The following is a 22,793-nucleotide window of genomic DNA, read 5'->3' on the forward strand; positions in this document are numbered from 1 at the left end:
ACTTAATGAAAACTGAATAATGGGTTATCACAATATGTGATTTGAAAAGTGACCCCAGGTATAAAATAATAAGATTGAACCAGATTTTTTATTTAACAAAGATTTACATAACACTTACCTTGTGTGTAGGCATGATTCTGTGTGCTTTACCAAAAATAACTCACTTAATCCTATAGCAATTCTATGAATTAGGTCACATTATTATCCCTATTTTACAGGTTATGAAAGCGATGTACTTTTGCAAGGCCATAGAATAAGAAATTGGAAGAACCAGTATTATAAGCCTTGGCAGCCTGGTACTAGAACCCATGCTCTTAACTATTATACTCACTGCCTGAGGTCACTGCTAGGAGGCAGTAAGGCTGGGCCCAGATCTACCTAATACGTTTATTTCAACAGAAGTCACCTTTTTGGCTGCAAAAATCAAACAAATGCCTAGAAAATGTCAGCATCCACACACAAAGTAAAAGTTAAAAAGTAGCATTGAGCTTATCATCAGGAGATCTGAGTGGTGGTCTGGCTTTGCCTCTAGCTTAGTGTTTTATATGAGGCAGGTTATCCAAATTTTCTGAGCCTTAGCTTCCTCATCTATAATATGGGGACAGCTCTTAAATGAGAAGTGGATATGAAGATGCTTCTAAAATATAAAACACTAGATAAATATATTATTAAGAGGTATTTTTTTAACTTGTCACTTTAAATTTTAAGAAAATGGGGATGTAAACTTAAGAAAATTCTCCCAGAATATATTTTTTAACTTCTCATAAAACTATGGTTAACTTTGAGAAAATCGGGATCCCTGGGTGGCACAGCGGTTTGGCGTCTGCCTTTGGCCCAGGGCGCGATCCTGGAGACCCGGGATCAAATCCCACATCGGGCTCCCGGTGCATGGAGCCTGCTCTCCCTGCCTGTCTCTGCCCCCCCCCTCTCTGTGACTATCATAAATAAAATAAAATAAAAAACTTTGAGAAAATCTATTATAGTTGTATTGATCTCACCAATCTCCCATTGTGAATTCTGAGGACCTAAGAGGTTTATAAACAAAGACTTGTGGCTTTGTTTTTGGAACCAGTATTTGGAGACAGTCCTTCAGAACAATGTGCCTATTAGCATCCAATTATGTAAACCTGCTTCATTAATCAGGATCAAACTGGCTCAAGAAAAGAATTCAGAGATGACTAGAGACATGTTTCAAATGCCAGCTCAAGTTCTTTCCTCAAGAAATGGCTCTTTGTTTTAATGAGATGAATGCCCAGCTGCTAACATATGGGGGTGCTGGAGTGTAAGGTAGCATGGTGTGCACAACAGACACCAAATCCATAGCCCTGTGAAACATACTAATATAGTTTATGTACCTGCAATATGAGAATCTGAGCTCTGAGACTACAACAGCGGAAAGACACAATCCCTATCTTCAAGGAGCTTAAAGTCTTGTGTGCTGGTGCTGAATTTGGCTCCATGTTATCATTATCTGGAACAATTTTTAAAATACCAGTATTGAGGCCTTACTCAAATCAATTAAAACCGAAATCTCTAGCGATAGGATCCAGATATCTGGGGTTTGTTTGTTTGTTTGTTTGTTTTAAGTTCTTAGGCTGACTCTAAGGACAACCAGAACAGAAACCTCTGTTTAGGAGGAAAGAAAAAGAAGTTAAAAGGTCATTATGGTACAAAGGATTAAGTGCCATGTTTGAGGAAATCACCAGTTTTTTCTTTTTTTTTTTTTAATAACTTTTTTTTTAAGATTTATTTATTTACTCATGATAGTCACACAGAGAGGAGAGAGAGGCAGAGACACAGGCAGAGGGAGAAGCAGGCTCCATGCCGGGAGCCCAACATGGGACTCGATCCCGTGACTCCGGGATCGCGCCCTGGGCCAAAGGCAGGTGCTAAACCGCTGAGCCACCCAGGGATCCCAACCAGTTTTCACTAGTCAGAGTTTTCCCAGATGAATCTTGGAGAACGGTTAAATATATAAAGAAGGGTAAGGGTAATACAAAGGAGGAAGCAGAATGTGTAAAAGCCCCAGAAGGAAAGAAAGCATGATGCCATAAAGCAGCACCTTCCAAATGTAAATATGCATACAAATCACCTACTGATCTTATTAAAACGCTGATAGTATTTCATCCAAAATGCAGTAAGGCTAAGCTTATGTTTTGTTTTATTTTTTAAGATTTAGGGGATCCCTGAGTGGCTCAGTGGTTTGGTGCCTGCTTTTGGCCCGGGACATGATCCTGGAGACCCAGGATCAAGTCCTACGTCTGGCTCCCTGCATGGAGCCTGCTTCTCTCTCTGCCTGTGTCTCTGACCCCCTCTCTTTCTCTCTATGTCTATCATGAATAAATAAATAAAAATCTTAAAAAATGTATTTTTGGGGCATCTGGGTGGCTCAGTCGGTTAAGCATCTGCCTTTGGCTGGGGTCGTGGATTTCAGGTCCTCGGATCCAGCCCCACATCAGGCTTCCTGCTCAGTGGGGTGTTTGCTTCTTCCTCTTCCTCTGACCCTCTCCCTGCTTGTGCACTTTCCTCTCTCAAATAAGTAAATAAAATATTTTACAAATTAAAAAAGTATTTATTTACTTGAAAGAGAGCAAGCACACACATGTGTGGGAGGGGCAGAGGGAAAGGGAGACAAGCAGACTCTGATCTGAGGGGAGGAGCCAGACTCAGGCCTCAATCTCACAACCCTGAGATCATGACCCCAGCTGAAATTGAGTCAGACACTTAACCAACTGAGCCACCTAGGTGCCCCAAGATTCTGCATTTCTAATTAGATCCCAGGGGATCCATTATTGCTGGTTCAGAGCAAGAAAAAAGTATGACTGGAGTATAAATGTGAGAAGCAGGCATGACCAAGGTGAGCAGGAAAAGTCAACTAGACCTCCATCTTGAAAGCCCCTGCCAAGGAGTGGGGACTCCATCCTAGACTTTATTCTGAGGGCATTAGGGAGTCACTACAAGATCTACAGCCAAAGAGTGATAGAATTCAATTTTCATTTTAAGAACATCACTCTGGCTGCTCTGATGAAGAGATCAAAACTGGAGGTGAGTGGTCAAACTGGACAGTATTGGAGTAATCCAGGTAACAGATGATGTGGCCTGAACTAAAACAGTAGGAGTGGAGATGGAGAGTCTTCTCCTGTATATTCTGCTGAGATGTCAAAACAGAGGGGAAAGTTGAAGATGACTCCTGTGTCAATCATTTGCAAACAGTAGATTTCATTCTGCTGGTTTGATCAAAAGCCGATTTATTAAATGATATTAAGTAGTTCACAGAATTATCGGGGTGGCTGGAGAAATATTCAAGACTAAGTTTCGAGTAACAGTACCCAAAACTTTGCCACAGAACCACCCAGATCAGGAACCTTGTCATTGGTGTTCTCTATTTCAGTTAATAGCACCAGCTTCTGCTACTGCTTCTACTGAGCCTCAAATACCAGCAACTTGGTTTTACTGCTGCTAACACCAATGCCATTTCTGCATCAAGTCTTGAACTGTCCTGTGCCTGAGAGCTCTGCCAACACCGCCATGATGAACACAGAAGCCCCATGCAGAGCCATTTATTCACATTGTTCACCTCCAAATTTAATCTTGCATGAAGGTATCTAATTGGCAGGCCTGCATCCTAGCCCCAAAGCAGACTGGGGAGCTGAGTTCTGATTTCCACTGAGAGGGAAAAAGATGCTCATAATATGGGAATTTCCCCAAAGATAAAAGCTATTCAAAAGATGATGATGTCCATTGTACTTAACCTAAAAAGCTTTTCAAAATGGTTAGCTTCAGGAAGAGAAACAAAATTGAATCGTGCTGAGTAGTGTCTGGGCGGTGAGAATCCAGAGGCTCTGAGAGTAGCAACTCTTTCATACCTGGAGAATTAAGGAGTAATTCCACTTCCTTCTTCCCACAAAAAGTAACTCTCACACATTCTATTAATTAGAGATTAATTTGCGTTAAGGGACTGTCATTAAAATGCAAATATACCTTTTAAGAATGTTACATTTCATTCACAAGTTAATGGGAGTTACTTTAATCAGCTTCATGCCCAGCAAAGTGCACCCAAACACAGTAACTTAAAATATTAGACTTTGGGTTGTGGCCTAAAGGAAGGAAAACCTTTTGACTTGGAGGTCAAGCCTGGAGTGTACTTTGGAACCCTGCAGGTTGCTTGATTCCTATATAGGGAAGTGCTATAAAAGGAGAAGAGAAAGTTGACTAGTTGTAAGAGACCCAGAAAATCTAGTTTATGTCAGATTGTTTCGGTTGAAGACCTTATCTTCCCTCCAGTTAAGGCCAGCCATCTCAGTTTAGTTGAACTCAGGGCTTCCAGGAGGTGATTTCCTTTCCAAGTCCTGTCCTTCCCCTATGAGGAGGGAAAGAATACACTGGTGGAAAGAGAAACAGTTTTTCTAATGCTCCCCCATTGTTTTCCTTGTCTCTTCACTAAAACCTGAGACCCCTGAGAGTAAAACCTGCATCTTATTTCTCATGTATTTCTAGCACTTAATTTGGTATCTAACACAATAGATAAACATTTATTTTTTTAAAAGATTTTATTTATTTATTCATAGACACAGAGAGAGAGGGGCAGAGACACAGACAGACGGAGCAGCAGGCTCCATGCAGGGAGCCCGATGTGGAACTCGATCCCGGGTCTCCAGGATCACACCCCAGGCTGCAAGCGGCGCTAAACCGCTAAGCCACCAGGGTTGCCCTAGATAAACATTTATAATAAACAATTGGATAAATACAAGCATGCACTTTAATACCATTTGTGAGGTTTAGAATGTTCTTCCTTAAGCAAACCAAGAATCTATAGTATTTCTTTCACTTCCCTTGTCAAAAGGAACAGACAACCAGGGAAAAGGGAAATGCCTTTTCTCTTCTCCATCTCAAGCAAGTGCAATAGAAGATTTAGGTGTATATGAACAATTCATTACTGAAATCTCTATTATTTATTCACTTCCTGCTGGAGTCCATATGAACTTTACTTAGTTACAACACTCAGAAACAGTAAAAACGGTTCATTATTTTTTCTATATCAAATCAAACCTGATCTGAGTCTCTTCCCTTATGGTACAAAGGATTCCATGAGAGCTCTTCAGGATTTAAGTCTTTAATGGCCCCCTGTAATATGCCTCTTATCCAATTCTGCAAGACTCCTTGGAAGCAGCAGCTCCATCTCCTCCAGGCAGAAAGTTGGGCTGTGTAAAGCGCATTTTCACAAAGGCAAGGATCCCAGCAACCTTTCTTCTCTGATGTCTTAGTCATAGTTCCAATAACTAGAAAAAAAAAGGGAGGAGGAAGGTATGCAAGGACCTTGGCTCATCTTACACTGATAACTCACAAAGTCTAACTTCACCTCTCTAAACTCATAGAGAAATTAGGGAGTTTCATCAGAAACGTTACCTGTAGCTATCTCTGTCTCCCCAGCTGTCCTCTTCCAACAAAAAGATGACCAAAGAGTCCCCATTGTAGCTTTTAAAAACCTCTTCAGACAGTGTGCTTAGTGTCTTTTGCTTGCCTTCCAGATCCACATTCAAGTATTCTCCACCCTGCCTTCTGCCTGGAGCCTGGGTCAGCAACAGGTCCTCTGCTTCCCTATTTCTGGTAGAGTTTTTCCAGTAGGGAGTTCTGGGCGGAAATGCAAGAAAGATGGATAACAGGGTCAGGTATTTATTCCCCTAACTCCCTCACAAAAGGGTCTACTGGAGTTGGCTGAGCTTCTTAGCAGAACTCCTCTTAAGTTTCTACCTCTCAATTCCAGACTCCTTTCCCTTCTCCCTTCAGGCCAAGGGGCAAGCAACAAACATATCAGCTGCTACTATGCCCTGGGTTACTATACCACCCCTATAGATCCCCTATACCCACACCTTTGTAAACAGTCCCTTTGTAAATAACACTTTCCCAGGTTATCCTATTTAGAACATATTTGATTCCTGATGGGACCTTGACTGATACAGTTAGTGTGATAAAATAATTTATATTCTTTGATGATACATAATATTCAGTATATTCTTTTAAAAATAATATATTGGTGTAAGGCATTGGCTCACAGATGTCAAAGAACTATATAAAAGATAATTCCCACAACATATCTTGGTAGGGGAATACAAAAGGATGAGTTTTAAAAGAATAAAGTTGCAAATCTCATACAAATATAAAATCAACATGTGTCAAAGATTTTTATTTCATTAATATTTAACTCAGTAAGGAAGAAGTCAGTCATATATTACAACCAGTTCAAAAGAGAGCTCAAACCTCCTGTATGAAGAATTCCAAATAATTTATATTGATATTCCTCACTCAGAAAGGTGGATAGTAACACCCCTTGAGTATGGGCTCTGTTAAAGTATGTACTTCCAAAGAGTATTTTGTGGAAAGAGGAGGAAGGTGTAACTTTATTCTGGAGAAACCTAGCAAACACCACCTTAGCCAGGTGATCAAGGTGATTATCATCAGTAAAAAAAGACATGTTGTCGGGATGCCTGGGTGGCTTAGCAGTTGAGCATCTGCCTTTGGCTCAAGGAGTGATCCTGGAGTGCCAGGATTGAGTCCCACATCAGGCTTCCTGCATAGAGCCTGCTTCTCTCTCTGCCTATGTTTCTGCCTCTCTCTCTCTCTCTCTCTGTCTCTCGTGAATAAATAAATAAAATCTTTAAAAAAAAAAAGACATGTCACCATGTACCTTTGATATGATGTAATAAGAACAGCACTTCACTCTGTGATCCTCCTTCAAAAACCTATAATCTGGGATCCCTGGGTGGCGCAGCGGTTAAGCGCCTGCCTTTGGCCCAGGGCGCGATCCTGGAGACCCGGGATCGAATCCCACGTCAGGCTCCCGGTGCATGGAGCCTGCTTCTCCCTCTGCCTGTGTCTCTGCCTCTCTCTCTCTCTATCTGTGTGATTGTCATAAATAAATAAAAATAATTAAAAAAAAACTATAATCTGGTCTAATCATGAGAAAAATATCAAATTCCAATAGAAGGACATCTTACAACATAGCTGACCAATATTCCCTAAAACTGCCAAGGTCATCAAAAACAAGAAGAATCTGAGAAACAGCCACAGCCTGAGGAAACAAGATAACTAAATGCAATGTGATATTCTGGATAGAATCCAGAAGAAGGATTTAGTGGAAAATAAACAAAATGTTAATAAAGGATGGAGTTTAATTAATGTACCAGTGCTGGTTCCTTAGTTGTGACAAACATAGTAATTTGAGATGTGAATAAAAGATGGAATTGGGTGAGGTATATATAACTCTGTACTATTTTTGTATCTTTGTTACAAATCTAAATCTACTATAAAATTAAACTTTATTTTCAAAAGAGAGAAAACTCAAGGTGCTATACATATGTAGTCAGGAAGGGAATGTTGAAATGTATTTATAAAGGGATGCAAAATGGGCAAAATCAGCATCTACAGAGTAATAATCAAATTTTATATTTTTATGGATAAGACTGATTTGCTTACTATTTGTGTTCAACAAGTTAACTTCTATCTCTAAAGAGTTGTAAGACAGCCTAGTCATATACAAATCCTATATAGCCCTATAGGATCAAAGGAATCCCCAGACGCTCCAGCATTCCCTTAAAAGGTTATCTAGAAATCTCTTCTGTCCATTCAAAATGTTTCACAATTTTTTTCCTACAAAGGATACAGGTGTCTAAATTATAAAAAGCCCTTACAGGGGTACCTGGGTCACACAGTCAGTTAGTGAAGCATCCAACTCTTGGTTTTGGCTCAGGTCATGATCTCAGGGTCCTGAGACTGAGTCCTGCATTGGGCTCCCCGCTCAATATGGAGTTTGCTTGAGTTTCTCTCTGCCTCTCCTTCTCCACCTCCCTCCTCTCTAAAATAAATGAATAAATCTTAAAAAAAAAAAAAAGCCCTTACAACAGCAGCTTAGCCTGACTTGACAAAATGGGTAACACAAGTATACAAATATTCAAAAGGTTGTGCAAGGCTTTGCTAAGTTACCACAACACTAAGAACTCAAAAATAACCCAAAGATGAAGATAATTTATCAACCTACCAGGGGGAAACACTACAGACCGCCAGATGTACATCACTGCCTTCAGGTTAAAAGCACTTGCAATATCAAGTTACCTAGGCAACATACCAATAAACAGTGCAGTAAGAAAATAAGAATTTAAAAAGGCAAACTGAAAAAAAGAATAATCAAGTTCCAAATGCCATCCCCTACCTGGTTATATAAACTATTCATGTTAAAGACAGACTCAGCTCTTAGGTGGGGAACTGTCATTTTCCCAGGCCTTGTATTTCCATATAGAAGAGTTTGGGCTGGATTAACATTCCTGGCCTCCGTTTCTACATGTGTAGGAAGAGGCTATGACAAAATATATTGTTGCAGTATGGAGCATTTGCCATTGGAGTTTTTGTTTCAGGTTCTCATTTAAATATGTTTGTTTCCTCTTTCCTCACTGATTTAATACATGTGGCAAGTGTCTTAAAGCCAGAAACCACATGGGTCTTTCCAACCTCAGTTTCCTGTGCGAAGAGTGATTCTCTCTCATAGTAAATTAGTAAAGAGACTTGAACATGACCTAGTATACATGCTTGAATGCAAGGGGAAAGGTGTCAATCATGCCCTATGTGAGAATTTCCACTCTATGTCACAGCAGTATTTCTAATTACAAATGAATAAATTAGTATTCTGGTTCTACCCCAATTCGTGTCCATTTTAGTTAGTGTGAACTAATTTCTCAGAACCTGATCCCCTCACTAACCACTGAAAAATATAAATCTCTGAGCTTTCAAGTGGGGGTGGGGGGGCTAGATTTCTTCCAGCCTCTGTAAGATTAAATAGTACTCAAAGGCAAGAATTGTGGTTTGTTTCCAATTTCCCCCACTGGGGCTTACTGATAAAATTCTATTTTCTTTACTTCTAGTGCTTTATGTTTATTCACATTTTACCATTTTATTGCATGTATGTCTGTCTTGCCTTCCTAAATTCTTTGTGAAAGCAGAATTGACGGTCAAAAAAAAAACACAAACAGAAAGGACTACTTTAGTGCCTACTCTCTACTGCCCTCTACAGGTGGAAGGAAAGAATAAGTGAATCACAACATACGGTAGTAGTGTCCAAAAACATTTTCACCTAACAGAAGAGTTTAAAGCAACTGGTGCTTTTTGAGAGATTAACCATTACCAACCAGACTCCCCCTATTCACAAGAATTATTTCCCAATTTGCTAAACTCCCTTCACTGTGGAAAGATCTCTGGGAACTACATATATCCCATTTTCAAGAGAACTTGCTGTCTCCTGTACTCATATACAAATGGACATCATAGTCCTCTCTTACCCTGGGTCAAGGCTAAAGGCCTTTATGTCAAAGTTCCTTACAGCCCTGTAAAGCTTGAGTCTTGGAGTGAAGAGAAAACAGATTCAACAGTTATAATGACATAAAGGCATGAACGATACAACTTGTCTGTGCTTTGCAGCCATCAGAGATAACATGAGATTTTGCTTTTGGTTTTTACAAAAAAAAAAAAAAAAAAAATGTAAGGCAGCCTCAGATAACCAGCAAACAGGCAGCTTCAATGTTGTGCAGAAAGGACCGCTGATTATGCATGGATTATTTCCTTCAGTCACACTACTTTATATGGATAGCGACACTGTCAATGATGTCATCTTTCAAAACAACAGACCTGAATGTTTGGGCATATTGTGCCAACTGAGCCCCAATCAATGACCTGAGTAATGCAATCACGGTAACACCATTATTCCTCATCTAAACCCTCCACGCCCATAGAAGAATAATGCTAATCTGATGCATGCTCAAGAAATGGGTTGTGTGGGAAAGAAGAATATGTATGTACTTACTCCACAAAATTTAGATCATTACGTGCATCAGAGTATGTCGTTTTATTTTTGTATTAGCAGCAGGTCAAAAAAAATTTTTTTAACAATGACACACTTCCCTGGCTGAGTGCGGATCCTTTTAATGAGGATATTTTCTAAAGACTGAATTCCACACGTGTGTCCACACAGCATACCAACGTCTTTCCGGAACTACAGCATCAGAGTGATTCACAGCATTCCTGATAGAGGAGGCATCGTTGTTTTACTGACTGGAGTAAGCAAAATTTTGAAAGATGTATAGCTTTTAATTGCACTTCCTGCTTGTTTTGCGATTCAATTGATTCTATTTACCGACCTTCAAAATGGGCATAATAAGGACCCAAGCAGATTTAAAATTTCTTAACGTCTGGAAACTTAGGCTTTCTGAGCTGAAATATTTTTCTTCTCTAAACGGTGCGCAGGGAAGAGAGCCAATGAGTTTTTCCACTCGTTTAAAGGACACACCGAGCGCTTTCTACGAAGTTGGCCAGCTTCGGCCTGGGAACGAGTACCTTGTCTTTGAAGACCATACATCCGGGTCACGCTGGAACCAGGCAGAGGCCCCGCCCCTCTACGGGTGCCGTCACGGGCCCTTACGAACTTCCCGCCGCCACGACCCGTCACGTCCTCCCTGCGCGCTGGAGGCGGAGCCTGCGCAGCGCGATCCTCGAACGCGTCGGGTTGCCACGCGGGTTCGAGTCATGGCCGACAGCTGCCGGATACCCCAGGCGCGGGCGCTTCTGCAGCAGTGCCTGCACGCCAGGCTGCAAGTACGCCCAGCCGAGGGCGACGCCGAGAGCCAGTGGGTGGAGGTAACGTCAGCCCCGCCACTCCCGGCACCGCGCGAAGGGGCGGCCCTTCCCGCGTCGTCTTGGTGACCGGCCTCCCGCCCCTCGCGTCTCCCCGCGGCGCGGTGCGTGGCGCCCGGCCCGAGCTGTCGGCGGTGCGGACTTGGCCTCCCGGGCTTGGCCTGCCCCGCCACGGCATTGCCTTCTCTGGCACCTTCTCCCTCTTACCTCCCTCCGTTGGGCCAGCGGAGGAGCGTGTCCTCTGGTTAGGACCGCGGGAACTGGAACTTTCTCTCACCTTCTGCCTACCGGAGCTCCGTGGACTCGAGGCCTGTCTCAGCTCTTTTGCTTCAAAAGAGTGAGGGCCCTGCCACGCCCTCCGCTCTGCGGGGGCTGCTGCTGGTTAGTGCTGGTCTGGTTTGAGCTTGTAGGTTAGAGTCGTGGGCAAACGTTCAAGACCTGTTTTGACTTGTGCTCCAGGACCCACCGGATTCCCTCTTATGTTGCCCACAGAAAATGAGATTTCCCATGGAACTTTTAGCCTTCTTTTTTTCAAGAAACCTAAAAATTATATCTCTTGCTAGAAACAAAGACTACTACTATTAGTATAATGTGGTGTTGAACAGCGTTTGCTCCAGAGAACTTGAAACATTGACACTAATAGGATTTCCTTCTACTTTAATATTTGCCTTTTAAAGAACAGCCTGCGGGATCCCTGGGTGGTGCAGCGGTTTGGCGCCTGCCTTTGGCCCAGGGCGCGATCCTGGAGACCCGGGATCGAATCCCACGTCGGGCTCCCGGTGCATGGAGCCTGCTTCTCCCTCTGCCTGTGTCTCTCTCTCTCTCTCTCTCTCTCTCTCTCTCTCTCTCTCTCTCTCTCTATCATAAATAAATACATACATACATATAGCCTGCCCCACGTTTATGCAAAAGCAAGTAATGTTCATCGCTCCTGACCTATTTTTGGAGTAAGTTAAGAGGAAGAAAAAGATTAGTTGATAGTTAAGGCTTTTGGAGGTACTTGAAAATTTAGGAGCATCTTTTTCACTCGTCAGCTGTATTCGGTCCCAGATCTAGCTTTCTTTAACACAATCATAGTCATTATGTTAAATATTACCTATAGGGGCGCCTGGGTGGCTCAGCGGTTTGGCTTCTGTCTTCGGCTCAGGTCGTGAACGTAGGATCCGGGATCGAATCCCGCATCAGAGGGGGACTGCGGGGAGCCTGCTTCTCCCTCTGCCTATGTCTCTGCGCCCCCTCCTCATGAATAAATAAATAAAATCGTTTAAATAAATGTTACCTATAAACTATGATATGTGGGTGGTTATTCTTAAATCAGAATCTGTTACCCTCTGCTAATTTAGAAGTATTTATAAACATTTCTGAGCTGAAATATTTTTCTTCTCTAAATGGTATGCAGGGAAGAGAGCCAATGAGTTTTTCCACTTAATATATTAAGTGGAAATATTCTTGTATTTCCCCCTACCCATTTCTTCTCAAAAATTCATGTTTCTTGTTTTTGTTATGCACCCCCCCGCCCCCGCTTTTGAGCTCTTGATTTCTCTTCCGTATTGTGGAATTTTGTTCATGTTTGTCATCCTATCCAAAGAATTGTCTATTTTTATAGTTAACTGGTGAGACTATAAATTCCAGACTTAATCATTTAGATTTCTTCCATCGTTTTTATCTTTTTATGTTCTTCATGCCGCATCTCCTTATGCAAAATCAGATATTTTACGCAGTTTTCCAAACTATAAGTTTGTGTTGATAAACTTTAAAAGCTATTCTAAAGCTTTCCCTTCCACTCCCACACATAACTAAATTAGTATAAAGAGCTGACAGGTAATTAGGTAGTGACAAAGTAAATTTTTTCCTCTTTCTCAAGTATCCTCTTTCCTATTCTATTAGAAGTTATAATTTAAAATATATATATACACATATATATATTGTTTTAATTGTCAGAAGATTTGAAGGTTACTTTGTGTTCTCAGTTTTATTCATTTAGACCTTTGCTGTCAAAGGCTAATGTTTTTCTTCCCAAGAAGTGAACTTTCTTAAATTATAGTGAGAGGAGCGCCCGGGTGGCTCAGTTGGTTAATAACTTACTCTTGGTCTCCGCTCAGGTCGTGATCTGATGAATGGTGGGATCCAGCCCTGCATCAGGCTCTGTGCCCCACCGGGAATCTGCTAGAGTCTCTCCCTATGCCCCTCCTCCTTCTCATGCCTGTGCTTTCTCTCTGTCTCTACTCTCTAAAATAAATAAATAAATCTTAAAAATTAAAAAACCTGTAGTGAGGATTATATGTAATTTCCTATATATTTAAAATGTTTTCTACTAAAAGAAGCTACAAGGAAGGTGGTTCTGACTTGAAGAGGGAAATTTGTAAATCACAGCTTAAGATCTATTTCTGGAATAAACTAAAAGAAAAGACCTTACTGAGGAAGTAATGTGATGGGTGGAAAGAACAGGTGTCTTTTTCTGCATATGACTGGATGCTGAATTCTGACATTGTGTCCAAATATGAATATGCCTGATATTTTCACTGAATATGCTTGAGATTTTGGCTGGTACTAAATCCCAGTGGCATGGCCTGTGACAGTGGTGCAGATACCTGTAACATTCATCCTATTAGCTCCTTACTATGGGTGTGCTTGGGAGACCTTTGGTTATTCCAGAAGCACATTTGCACTTCTTAAAAATTACTTGTTTACTGGTAAATCGAGTGTGAGTGCAAAACTGCATTTATGTCTATATAGAAGACTGTTAGCTAACACATAGAGCCTGTAAGATACAGTTGAACTTAAATGCAAATAACAGATAGAGTCCTTACGTCTGTAAAGTGCTTTGGAAATTAAACTGTAAAATGGGCTTCAGCCCTTAAATTTATTTTTACATACTCACTTAAACACTTACATAGCTCTTACTATGAAGTAAGCACTGTTTTAATCACTTTACAAATATTAATTCGTTTAATCTTTATAATAGCTCTTGGACTCAAGAAGGTTAATCTACAAAATAAAAAAAAATTTAATGATTCACTTACCAGCAAAAGCAGAGTCATTTATCATTTCTGTTTTTCCTTATATATCCTACAAGAACTAATAAATACCCACATCATTGTATTTAAAAGCTTACATTCCTGAGGCACATGGGTAGCTCAGCCAGTTGGGCATCCAGCTCTTGATTTCAGCTCAGGTTATAGCCTCAGGGTTGTGAGATCAGAGCCCCTCTTAGGCAGTCTGTGCAATGGGTATGGAGACTGTTTGGGTTTCTCTCTCTTCCTCTGCCCCTCCCCCCCTTTCTCTAAAAAAGAAAAAAAAAACACTTCTAATAACAGACAACCTCATGATGTAGAACTTAGTGTCATAAATTCAGTTTCCAGGCTAAATCACTATGTTGATTTAAAGCACTGACAGGGACGCCTGGGTGGCTCAGCGATTGAGCACCTGCCTTCAGCCCAGGGCATGATCCTGGAGTCCTGGAATCGAGTCCCACATTGGGCTCCCTGCAAGGAGCCTACTCCTCTCTCTGCCTATGTCTTTGCCTCTCTCTCTGTGTCTCTCATGAATACATAAATAAAATCTTTAAAAAATAAAAATATAAAGCACTGACAATAATGAAAATAATTGCACGGTTTCTTGGAATTTATAGAAGTAGAGTCAGAGGGGATCCCTGGGTGGCGCAGTGGTTTAGCGCCTGCCTTTGGCCCAGGGCACGATCCTGGAGACCCGGGATCGAATCCCACGTCGGGCTCCCGGTGCATGGAGCCTGCTTCTCCCTCTGCCTGTGTCTCTGCCTCTCTCTCTCTCTCTCACTGTGTGCCTATCATAAATAAATTAAAAAAAAATTAAAGAAGTAGAGTCAGACCCTTAGTTTTATTAGCTGCAAATAAATGGATTAGGAGGAATAAAGAGTAATGATGTCAAAAGACATCAGTCATGCAATTGCTTATACATTGGCCATATCTAATATAATGTAAATTCATTTGGTGTTGAATAAATGGGGCTCTGAAAACTAAACATTTCTAAGTGTTGGCCTTACTTAAGGGAGAGGAGGCCAGTTCATAGTCATAATGACTGGAAGTGGTTAGATTGTAAATTGATTAGAAGTAAATGTTTGAGGGTACGACTTGTGGTTTTCACCCCTCTTGGTTATATCTTGAACTTAATTTTTGCAAGAAATGATAATTAAGGTGACCAAATGTTGGAAAAGATTTTGTTTTCTCACATATTTTAAAAATCTGTCATAAAAATGTGTTTCCTTGGATTTAATCTCTATATAACAGTTTTGAAATTTTATTCATTTACCTCTATATCTCTATGTAGAAGTTTTTTTTCTAATCTGAGTTTTCTCGTGATTTCTCATAGGTTCAGAGAGGATTAGTAATCTATGTGTGTTTTTTCAAGGGAGCTAATAAAGAACTTCTTCCCAAAATGGGTATGTATTTGATGTTTGTTTGTTAAAAGTAGAAGTGAGGGCACCTAGGTGGCTTAGTCGGTTAAGCCTCTGCCTTCTGCTCAGGTCATGATCCCAGGGTCCTGAGATCAAGCCCCACATTGGGTCCCCTGCTCAGTGAGGAACCTGCTTTTCTCTCTCCCTCTGCTGCTTCCCGTGCTTGTGCTCTCTTGCTCATTATCTCTGTCAAATAAGTTTAAAAATCTTTTTTTAAAAAATAAATAAAAGAGGGCAGCCCAGTGGTTCAGCAGTTTAGCGCTGCCTTCGGCCTAGGGTGTGATCTTGGAGACCCAGGATCAAGTCCCACATTGGGCTCCCTACATGGAGCCTGCTTCTCCCTCTGCCTGTGTCTCTGCCTCTCTCTCTCTCTCTATCTCTCTATCTATCTCTTTGTCTCTCTGTCTCTCATGAATAAATAAAAATAAAATAGGAATGAAGGAAGGAAAGGAAAGGAAAACATATATGAACCAGAAGGAGTAAAAAGCACAATCTTAAGTTGTACTGGTAAGTTTTAAAATGAGTGAACTCTACAGTTGCTGGCTTTAACTATTTTTGCCTTTTCCAAAGTTTAAAGTAAGCAGGTATGGTGGAAGTCTTTCAAAACATCTGCACCATTTCAAATGGCTTATAGATTGCTTTAGAAGAGTGTACACACACACATACACACATAGAAAAAACACACTTGAGATTCAGCGAAGGATACAGAAACTTGTTAGAAGCAGAGTGGCCACATAGGAAGAGGTAGATGCTTCATAATATAGTTTCCTTATCTCCCACAGTTCCTGACAGGGGCATGTAGGTGACACTATATGTAGAAGATGTGGGTCCCACAATCTGGACAGCTAAGTCTTTCACCATCGTTATGGAAAATTTTTAATTAACTATTTATCCACTTTTTAAAATAAGAAATGTATATAAACATAAGGTTCTCATCTTGAAGAAAGCTCATTGTTATCAGAAGCACACCTCCTCCATGGACAGAAAAGCAAGGAATGTTCAGTTATCTCTGAACTATAATTTACTTGCCTGCAGTTTTCCAAATTCCTGGATAGTCCATAGCACTGCACATTCTTTGTGATAATTACATAGATTCAGATGCACCACATCAAATACTGTCTTAAGATAGGGACACCTGGGTGGCTCAGTGCTTGAGCATCTGCCTTTGGCTCAGTTGCGATCCCAGGATCTTGGGATCAAGTCCCACATCGGGCTCCCCATGGGGAGCTTGCTTTTCCCTCTGCCTAGGTCTCTGCCTCTCTGTGTCTCAAGAATGAATAAATAAATAATCTTTAAAAAATACTATTTTAAGATAAAATAACTTCATACAAAAAGGAAAAACAAAAAACCAAACAACCTGAGTTCATGACACTATCCCTAAGGTTGGGGAGAGGCTATATTTATTTGTAGAGGACAATACCCATTAGTTGGGTTAATAAGAAATATTAATTTTACAAATAGGTAGTTGCAACATGCAGAAGTTAACCTAAAAGGGCTTCAGGTAATGGAACTCAAGGGTAAATAGCCCAATGAGACACAGCTGGGACAAAAGGCTAAAAGCTCCTAGACGAAATTTTATACCAAGACATCAAACATGTTTGACATCTTTGTCGGAGGATGAAAACTAGACTAAAGGACTACGATAGGAGAGAGTGGGAAACCAATAACTGATGGTTTGAAATTTGAATCTGGCAGATAATGGGGAACTTTACAGGGTTTAAAGAGAAGATGAGGGGCCCCTGGCTGGCTCAGTCAATGGAGCATGCAGCTCTTGATCTCAAGATCGTGAGTTCGAGCCCCATGCAGGATATAGACATTAAAAAAAGAGAGAAAATGAAATGAGGGCTCCTGTTACAGAGGATGATTTGCCAGGATCTATTGCTTGGTTATTGGACATTCTGTCCATTTTCCTAAGTTAATATTTTGCCTTGAATTAAATCTTTATTGACCGTAAAAAGTATACTAGAAATATGCAAAAACAGGAAGAGAATTTTTGTCATTGTGACTTAAGATTGACTCCTAAAGTTGTTTCATACTTTAAGTGACTCTGAATCATAATAAAATGAAATGAACCAACCAAATCCAAGCTACATTTTGTGTTATAGTAAATAAATCCTGTGTGCTTCCAGGATTTATTTGTCTAAATTCACTTTGAAAACATGCAGTAAGACTGATGAATTAGGAGGTCTACCATAACTTTTAGTGGACAGTCTAAAACCAAACTTTGGTATGATTCTCAGTCTTGTGACTCTAACTCATTCTGCTAGTGTGAGTTATAAGCAAAAAAGTCCCACTGTTATTGATAGTGTTAGCTTGTACTTCCCTTTTTCCAGGAGGCAAAGTAAGCCAGTGTGATGGGATTATATTAAACTCCATTTCATACTTCCTACATGGATTCAGATCTTTCTAATCAAATCAGGTACCCCTTGGGAACATAACCAGTTACATCCATAGAGTCTGGGGTAACATGGCTAACATAGAGATGTGCAAAATCTCTCACAATTCATCTTCAATATAATTGAACTGAGATCCAGGGACCTGTCAAAGCTTAACTTCCCATAAATATCATTAGAGATACTTGATTGATAACCTGTCTTAAGATCTTTGAGTTTCCAACATGCCATTAATCCATTGTGTCGTTTTAACTCTACTTACTGACATTTATATTTGTATTTTATATTTCTATATAGTGATATATATAAACTAATAACATTAATTGAATTCTCAGTTATAGCCAGTAGAGGGAGGTGTGTGGAAGTATAATAAATTGTACTTACCCTTTCTCACCTGTTATTCCAAAACTGTCTACTGTCTGTTACTAGCCTGAGGCCTGGATAGCTGGATAGAGATTTCCCTAGAAACGAAGTGCTGTGGAGAGTTACAGTTTCCTTAGATGCAATCAATAACAACTGCTAGCTATATAGCAAAGCCCTATTCATAATAGAAAAAATTTAGAGGTATTTTAAAATAGATATTAGTTGAAAATTGATAGTGCTTAATGCACAGCTTAGGAATTCATTTGGATATTCATCGTGGCAGATTTCTACCAGATTAATTCCCTGATTTGTAGAGTGGAACAACTATACTGAATCCTTACTGATATTTACTACAGATCCTCCGATACTTGAAACTTTTGACCACCCTACTGGAAAGTATACCTTTTCAAGCCTGATTACTGGGGAAGAGTGTGAGATTTATATAGTTTCTTTTACCATTTGTCTTCTAAGGAATATTCTTTTTTTTTTTCTTTTTTTTTTTTTTTTTTAGATTTATTTATTTGAGAGAGAGAATGTGTCTGCAAGCATGGGAAGAGAGACTCTCAAGCCTACTTCACACTGAGCATATAGTCTAACAAGGGACTCAGTCTCAACCATCCTCGAGATCATGACCTGAGCCAAAATCAGGTGTTGGGATGCTTAACCGACTGAGCCACCCTGAGGCCCCTAAGGAATATTCTTTATAAGCAAAAGCTATTTATACCCTTTATAGAGTCAAGAAGACCTTAAGGCTATTTATATTATATTTATATTATTAAATATATTTATATTTCTTTTGTTTATTGTTTTGAAAATAAAGTTTTTCTAAATTGAGATTTTTTAGCTACACATAGATATTTATAGCTTTTTTTATGATTTTATTTATTCATTTGAGAGAGAGAGCAAGCACGAGCAGGGAGGGGGCAGAGGGAGAAGGAGAAACTGCTGAGCAGGGAACCTGACACAGAGCTCAACCCCAGGACCCCTGGGATCGTGACCTGAGCCAAAGGCAGACATTTAACCAATTGAGCCACCCGGGCACCCCAATATTTATGGCTTTTGACAGTTCTCATTAGCTATGAGTATAATTTCGTAAATGCCATAAAATAACACCATGTTTTCTTGTGTGAATATGAACATAATGACAGTATACCTTTTGATTTACATTTTTGGTTATAACTGAATTTCTGATGATTACCTTTCTCCCATGGGTTACAATTTGTCAAATGATTGGACTGTGTTGAATAGTGCCTTTGAGGTTATGAAACTGCAAAATTATCTGGTTGTAATCAGAATAAACCTAGAACCCTTGTCTCAGCTTAGAATTCTAGGCAGTTAAGTTACTACAAGATTTCTACTTAATATTCTTTGTTGTAAAGTAGAATTTGGTGTGAATAGGATTCATCATAGCCTTTTTCCAATGAGATTTTCTTATGGAATATAAAAAGAAACAAAAAGGCAAAATCTTTTTGTGTATCCCCCTGGGGCAACAATATTTTGAGGTTTCAGTATAAATTTTTAGTCCTTTCTGCATGAATTTATTGTTAGGAAATCTTGACTGCCCATTTGGATTTAAAATATCATACCATTTTTTGCATGAAATTTGCCTAATTCATGCTTAGATCATTTAGCTTAATGGAGCAGTTCTTTAAATCTGAATAGAGATTTGAGGTAAAAAGCATGAGTCAGCAAATGATTTTAAACAGGAGATTTGCTGACTGAATGATTATTGGTTTTCTTCATGTTTGTTTCTCACTTCAAGGTGTTTCCCTTTCTTCCCCACCCAGTTAATACACTGTTAAACGTGAAGTTAAGTGAAGCAGAGAATGGCAAGCACGTGTCTATATTGGATCTACCTGGCAATGTTCTTATCATCCCTCAAGCCACCCTTGGGGGGAGAGTAAAAGGAAGAAATATGCAGTATCACTCTAACTCTGGAAAAGAAGAAGGCTTAGAACTTTATTCCCAATTTGTGACTCTATGTGAAAAAGAATTAGCTGCCAATAGCAAGTGTGTTGAAGCTGGGGTTGTAGTGGAACATGGTACTTATGGGAACAGGCAAGTGTTAAAGCTGGACACCAATGGACCATACACACACCTAATTGAGTTTTGAAAAATTAAAAGTTAGTTTCTCAGTTGTTTTCTGGTATAAAATGATCACAACAAAATTAGATGTTCTTCCTCTTCTTGAATACGCTAATCTACGGCATTTTTAGACAAGAAAATCCTGGATCCCATCCGTCCGTCTGCAACCTGCTAATTGATGACCTTGCCTTGCCAAATCACAAAATTCTGGGTCTCCGTCACCTTTCATTCTGCTCTCCCCTACACTTCCACTTGAAAACTTGAAAAATACTTTCTATTCACTTTATAGTCATTGTGGAAATGTTCTAAGAGAGCTGTATTTAAGTATTTTGCATGAACAGTTTTGGGCAATCAAGGAAATTAATTCTTAGACCCTCAAACGTATGAAGCATGTAATAAAAATAACTATTTGTATTAAAATTAGGTAAAATCCCACACAAACTGATTATAGTTTTGTCAGTTTTGTTTTACTATTTCAGTTTTCCATATTTTGAATGAAAACAATGTGATTTTAAAAAATGCTATTTACTATTCCTTTTAATAATATCTGTGAAAATGTAATGTAGAAATGTTATTGTGCATTTTATTACTTTCCAAGGACATCCAAGTGCTTTAAATCATTTTAAGAATCTTTAGTTGATACAAGAACAAGGTATGAGAATTAAAAATTGTTTTCCTTTAATATGCCAAATGGTTAATTAATACTCTGTTTCTCAGTTTTTTCCCAAATGATGTATGTCTCATTTTCTGTCTTTGGTTTTTAAACGTTACTGCTTTGTGAAATTAATGTTCATAAGCTTTTTAGAAAGTCCTTTCTTACTTGATGAGATTACTATAAAAAAGAAAAGGGGGAGCTTTCTACAGGAATTACTTGGAAACAAGCTGACTTGTTCTTTTCCATGTTATTTCCGTGCCGATTGCAAGCTAGTGTTTTTTTCTGTGAGTTAGTGTTTGTGCCCTGCCCCTGTACATATGTTGAAGTCCCCCAACTTGATGGTATTTGGAGATGGGGCTTTGGGAGGTAATTAGAGTTAATGAGATCATACGTGTGGGTCCCTCATGATGGGATTAGAGTCTTCAAAAGAAGAGTCACCAAAGAGCTTGTTTGCTCTCTCCACTCCACCACATGAGGATGCAGTGAGAAGGGCGCTACCTACATGCTAGCAAGAGAACCCTTATCAAAAATTGACCATGTTGACACCTTGATCTTGAACTTGTAGCCTCCAGAACTGTGGGAAAATAAATTTCTGTTGTTCAAAGCACTCCGTCTATGGTATTTTGTTAGAACAGCATGAGCTGATGAAAATGGTGATACATGATAGATAGCTAATAAGGTAGATTTTTTTTACAGTCAAGAGAGGAAGATATATAAGAAATTGAAAGAATATGTGAATCAATAAAATAATACTCACTTTTTGCAAACTCCTCTGACTTTATTTGAAAATTTATTTATTTTAAAGAGTAAACACCGAATAAGATTTCTAATTGCCAAAACATCTGCTGAAAATTCCTTTGTGTCATAATTTCTTTAGGTCTGTCTTCCTAAGATACTTAAATTTTTGTTATCACAAAAATCCTATTACTCCATATCCTTCCTGTACTATTCTATTTTGGAACTTGAGAATCAATAACTGCCTTGGTAATGAGCTCATTGTCCTTAACTTTTGCTTTATTGATTCATGATACACTTATTGAAATGTAATAAACTATTCATAAACTTTCGAACTCCAATTTTCTCAAAGCTCCAAGGAGGTGTATATGTCTTTTGAAAAGATTATGTGTTACCTATTTTAAATCATTTTGATTTTGTGTGTAGGTGAAATGCTGACTCATAGCCCTAGATTGCTGTTTTATAGTTCAGGCAATTTTTAAAAATTTTGCTTGAGGTACTTATGGAGAACAGCAATGTCAACTGCATGAAGGGTTATTAAGCAAAAAATGATGGCCAACTTTCATTTCCAAAGAGAATAGAACAAGAGGCAGGAGAAATAGTGGATACGAAAATAACTATACCTTGGCTTTGTAGAGCTCTTCAGGCCCAAGGTGCTCAAAGAAACTTCAGTAGACCCCTCCTTTTGTTTTCCCAGTATAAGAGGATAGTCCTATGGAAAGTAAGTGCTTAAACAGTTTTCCCAAGATCACACAATAGGGAGGAATAATGCCCATTTTTCCACTTTTCCTGTAGTGAGAATTGTTAAAACCAAAAATACATCTTGGTGTAGAGAATGCAACACACCCTATGTAACAGTATCTGAGAACCGTTAGCTATAAACAATCGGAGTTGGGAAAGTAACTGTGGACTTTTTTAAAGGGGAGGGGGAGTTAGAGATTTTTAGGGAACATCTGACCATACTAGCAAAAATGTTATCCTTGACTCCAACTTAGAGAAATTGTTTACTTAGCTTTGTTCACACATAGATAAACTCAGGCATACTTTCTATGCAAGACATTCATTTTTGGTGTTTTTGGTTGTTTTGTTTTGTTTTGTTTTTGTTTGGAAGGAGGGGTGGGGAAGGGGCAGAGGGAGAGAGAGAATCTTAGGTAGGCTCCAGGTCCAGCTAGTCCCACAACCCTGAAATCATGATCTCATGACAGGAGCTGAAGTTAGAAGTCAAAGGTTTAACTGACTGAGCAAACCAGGCACCTCTCAAGGCATTCTTTTAATTTCCTGTGCAGCCCCAAGGTAAGTCTCTTAAGGAGTAGGTATGATGATCTTCAAAGTGTAGTTTGCTCAAAGCCTGGATTAATATATTTCCTCATTACGTTCAGGTAGTCCTCATGGCTATGATTTCATAGTATACGTGCTTGCCTTTTTAAAGGCAGATGTTGAAAATGTGCTTTTAACA

At 39.5% G+C, this 22,793-nt stretch overlaps 1 protein-coding gene and 1 long non-coding RNA gene across 2 annotated transcripts; one reads left to right on the forward strand and one right to left on the reverse strand.

Moving 5' to 3' along the window:
- Nucleotides 1-4,937: 4,937 nt before the first annotated feature.
- On the reverse strand, nt 4,938-14,998 carry LOC129499508 (uncharacterized). Its single transcript, XR_008662395.1, has 5 exons — nt 10,882-14,998; nt 8,036-8,109; nt 7,689-7,852; nt 5,407-5,631; nt 4,938-5,279 (listed from the first exon to the last, which is right to left on the reverse strand). It is a non-coding gene; the product is annotated as an uncharacterized LOC129499508 (long non-coding RNA).
- On the forward strand, nt 10,189-21,209 carry DTD2 (D-aminoacyl-tRNA deacylase 2). Its single transcript, XM_055309267.1, has 3 exons — nt 10,189-10,677; nt 15,022-15,091; nt 19,650-21,209. The coding sequence occupies exons 1-3, from the start codon at nt 10,189-10,191 to the stop codon at nt 19,973-19,975; spliced, it is 885 nt and encodes a 294-aa protein (XP_055165242.1). The 3' UTR covers nt 19,976-21,209.
- The last annotated feature ends 1,584 nt before the right edge of the window (nt 21,210-22,793 follow it).

The sequence above is a fragment of the Nyctereutes procyonoides genome, unplaced genomic scaffold (assembly GCF_905146905.1).
Source record: "Nyctereutes procyonoides isolate TBG_1078 unplaced genomic scaffold, NYPRO_anot_genome, whole genome shotgun sequence".
In the NCBI taxonomy this organism is placed as follows: Eukaryota; Metazoa; Chordata; class Mammalia; order Carnivora; family Canidae; genus Nyctereutes; species Nyctereutes procyonoides.

What these genes read in the sequence shown, in the direction of transcription:
- DTD2 (XM_055309267.1), top strand. Translation starts at nt 10,189, where the DNA reads ATGGGCATAATAAGGACCCAAGCAGATTTAAAATTTCTTAACGTCTGG. An exon ending in CCGAGAGCCAGTGGGTGGAG is followed by an intron (nt 10,678 to 15,021) that starts GTAACGTCAGCC and finishes GATTTCTCATAG; the next exon opens with GTTCAGAGAGGATTAGTAAT. An exon ending in AGAACTTCTTCCCAAAATGG is followed by an intron (nt 15,092 to 19,649) that starts GTATGTATTTGA and finishes TTCCCCACCCAG; the next exon opens with TTAATACACTGTTAAACGTG.